Source organism: Rhinolophus ferrumequinum, chromosome 21, assembly GCF_004115265.2.
Source record: "Rhinolophus ferrumequinum isolate MPI-CBG mRhiFer1 chromosome 21, mRhiFer1_v1.p, whole genome shotgun sequence".
NCBI lineage: Eukaryota > Metazoa > Chordata > Mammalia > Chiroptera > Rhinolophidae > Rhinolophus > Rhinolophus ferrumequinum.
The window spans coordinates 15062642-15066197 of NC_046304.1; the positions used below are offsets into that span (position 1 = coordinate 15062642).

General features: G+C 44.9%; 1 protein-coding gene across 1 annotated transcript; it reads left to right on the plus strand.

The window, feature by feature from the left end:
• Window positions 1-2505: 2505 nt before the first annotated feature.
• LOC117012880 (olfactory receptor-like protein DTMT) lies at window positions 2506-3285 on the plus strand. The gene has a single exon (XM_033089369.1). It carries the CDS (start codon window positions 2521-2523, stop codon window positions 3283-3285), a length of 765 nt encoding a protein of 254 aa, XP_032945260.1. The 5' UTR covers window positions 2506-2520.
• Window positions 3286-3556: the final 271 nt, after the last annotated feature.

The window sequence follows — 3556 nt, forward strand, 5'->3', positions numbered from 1 at the left end:
TAAAGACAAAGCAAAACAAGACAAAACAAAGCAATACAAAAAGCAGCGACAGTCTCGGCCTAAGCCCACCAAGCAATGTCCAGGTTGTTCTCTGCTGTACCAAGGAGCCCCCTGCTTATTGCGCAGGCAGAGCCGGTCACCTGGTGCCCAGAGAGACTTTGGGACTGCAGACTTAAAAGCGTGGGCCTGAGGGGTCTGGATGATAGTTTTTACAATATCAGTGCAGTTTCTGCCCTTGCCTGCACAAATGCACACTGAGAGTGGCACCACCAGATATGTGACCAAAACTCTTGAGTCTTAAGGCACCTCTTCAGTGTGTGTGTGTGAGTGCGGGCAGGAGATTTCTGATCTGCTGAAAGCCCAGAGCTGCGCCTGCCTCACTGCTGATCTCCGGGTGTGTCTCGGCCGCTGCACCCACCCCACCCTAGGCAAGCCAGGAAGGGTGGGGGCTGGAGATGGAGGGGTCTTCACTCTCCCAGCCCAGCCGTGTGTCGCCCTCTTCCCGCAGGCCAGAAAAGGTGGTGGCTGGGGGTGGAGGCGTCTCTTCTCTCCTAGCGCAGCCAAAATCACGCACACTGCCCAGTCTGCCTGGGTCAGGGCTGCCCGTCAGGCTTCCCAAAGCGTGAGCGTTAGATACCACTTCTCGGTTCAGGGGCCGGTTTAAGTCTCTGGAAGGGCGGGGTAAGATTGGAAGAGCGGGGCGGGGGAGGGGCCTAGGTATGGAGACTGCGCCCCCCGTCCGCCGCAGGGCGCGCCGCCTTCCCGGCTGGAGAAATCAGCCGCGGGACGCAGGGAAAGAGCCGCCTCCGGGTCTCTGCGCTCTCCGCTCTCAGCTCCGCCTGGGCTCCTGTGCGCGCCCGGCACAGCGGGGCTGCACCGCGGTTTCCAGTCCCAGTCTCCCCGGTCTCTGCGCTCTCCGCTCCGCCTGGGATCCCGTGCTTGCCCGGCTCCGTGGTTTTCGGTTTTCGCCCCCGCCAGCTGAGGCTCCGCTGGGGGCTGGGCTCTCCCGCCGCTGCCGGCCGAGCGCTCCCACGCCGCTTCTCCTCCTCCTCTCCTTGCCTGCTGTTCTTTAATATTTATTTTAATGGTCTATTTAGGTACCTTATATATTATTGAGCCAAATTTTGCAATTTGTCTTTGCCTAGAAAATGACTCATTCAGATTTTCAAATGTATTTGAGAAATTTTAAGAAGATTTAAAATTTGCCTTGGTGACTATATCGTTTTTCTTATTCCTAATGTCTTACTGTTATTTTTATTTTTTAAAACATCAGATTGGCCAGCAACTTTACTGTGTTTTTTATTGTTTAACGTAATTGTTTTAATTGTTTAACCCTAGTAAACTTTAATTTAAAAAATTAGATTATCCTGTTTTGTTTATTTTGTTGATCTTTGGAAACAAAGGGCTGATACTACTTAATCCATTTTCTGCTTTTATGTTTTCCAATTTGTTAATATATGCTTTTGCTTAATCAATTGCATAATTCTATTTATTTGAATATTTGCCGCTCTTTTTCAATCCTTTCAGCTTAACAGTGTCATCATTTATTTTTATTTTTTCTACTTTATTAGTAGAAATTAGGCATAGATTGTTCTTCTCTCTGACACATCTCTAAACCAGAGGCATACAGAAGTGTTAGACTACTTCCTTCCTCTGTTCAGGTCATGTGATTGACTCCACTTATGAAAAAATTATGGAACATTCTTATAGAATTCAGGAAGGCGGTTGAACTGGATGCATAACCTCAGATGCTTTCAGAGTTTTGCTTTATGTAAATATTTATGTTTATATTTGGTAGGCGACAAATAAAATACTGAACTTATGAGTGTTTGATTAGAAAATATCTTTTTGAAAGTTCTGCAATTTGTATATGTGTGTACGCATATATGTTCATACTTTAATACAAATTATTCCTTTAAAAATTTTAAAAGTAATTAATTAATTAAATTTTTATTATTAGTTTCAGGTGTACAGAACAACATAGTGATTAGACATTTTCACACTCCAACAAGTTTCCTACCCATCTGATACCATACATAGCTGTTACAATACCATTGACTATATTCCCTATATTGTATTTACATTGTAACTGTACCTATTTTTTATATTATAGTTGGCTTTCAATATTATATTACTTTAGTTTTTGGTGTACAGAGTAGTGATTAGGCTTTTATGTGATTTATGAAGTGATCCCCCAAAAAGCCTAGTACGCATCTGACATTTTGTATAAATATTATAACATTATTGATTATATTTCCCATACTTTTTCACATCCTCGTCACTGTTTTGTGACTAGCAATTTAATACAAATTATTTTTCATTTTAAAAAGGTGATAGAATAGCAACATGAAAACGGAAAACCAAAGCATCGTCTCAGAATTCCTCCTCCTGGGCCTGCCCATCGAACCAGATCAACGAGACCTGTTCTACACCCTGTTCCTGGCCATGTATCTTACCACCGTCCTGGGGAACCTCCTCATCATCCTGCTCATTCAGCTGGACTCCCACCTCCACACGCCCATGTATTTCTTCCTCAGCAATTTGTCCTTCTCTGACCTCTGCTTCTCCTCTGTCACAATGCCCGAGTTACTGCAGAACATGCAGAGCCAAGTCCCGTCCATCCCCTACGCAGCCTGTCTGACCCAAATGTACTTCTTCCTGTTTTTTGGAGACTTGGAGAGCTTCCTCCTTGTGGCCATGGCCTATGACCGCTATGTGGCCATCTGCTTCCCCCTGCACTACACCACCATCATGAGCCCCAAGCTCTGCTTCTCCCTGGGGGCGCTGTCCTGGGTGCTGACCACCTTCCACGCCTTGTTACACACTCTGCTCATGGCCAGGTTGTGTTTTTGTGCAGACAACGTGATCCCCCACTTTTTCTGTGACATGTCTGCTCTGCTGAAGCTGTCATGCTCTGACACTCGAGTTAATGAGTTGGTGATATTTTTCGCGGGAGGTCTGATTCTTGTCATCCCATTCCTACTCATCATCACGTCTTATGCACGAATTTTGTCCTCCATCCTCAAGGTTCCTTCCTCTGGGGGTATCCGCAAGGCCTTCTCCACCTGTGGCTCCCACCTCTCCGTGGTGTCACTATTCTATGGGACAGTTATTGTTCTCTATTTATGCCCATCAGCTGACAATTCTGCTGTTAAGGAGACTGTCATGTCCATGATGTACACTGTGGTGACGCCCATGCTGAACCCCTTCATCTACAGCCTGAGGAACAGAGACATGAAGGGAGCCCTGGGAAGAGTCTTTCGTAAAAAGATATTTTTTGGTTAATATGATGGTAACACTTGAGCTTTGCACATAGTTTTATTTAGTAGGTGTGTTATGAGTAATATTAGACTATTATCCAGATATTTTTCCTCACCATGGAAATGTCAGTTAAGATGACATACTATATAATTTTTCAACATGTAAAAGGGATGAATTGGAACTGCATAGCTGAACTAGGGAAACAAGTCTTGTGACCTCTGACTTGGCCTTCCTCTTTGTCTTCCCCTGGAGACCCTGGAAAAGCATAGTTTAAGAAGTACTATTTTAAATTACC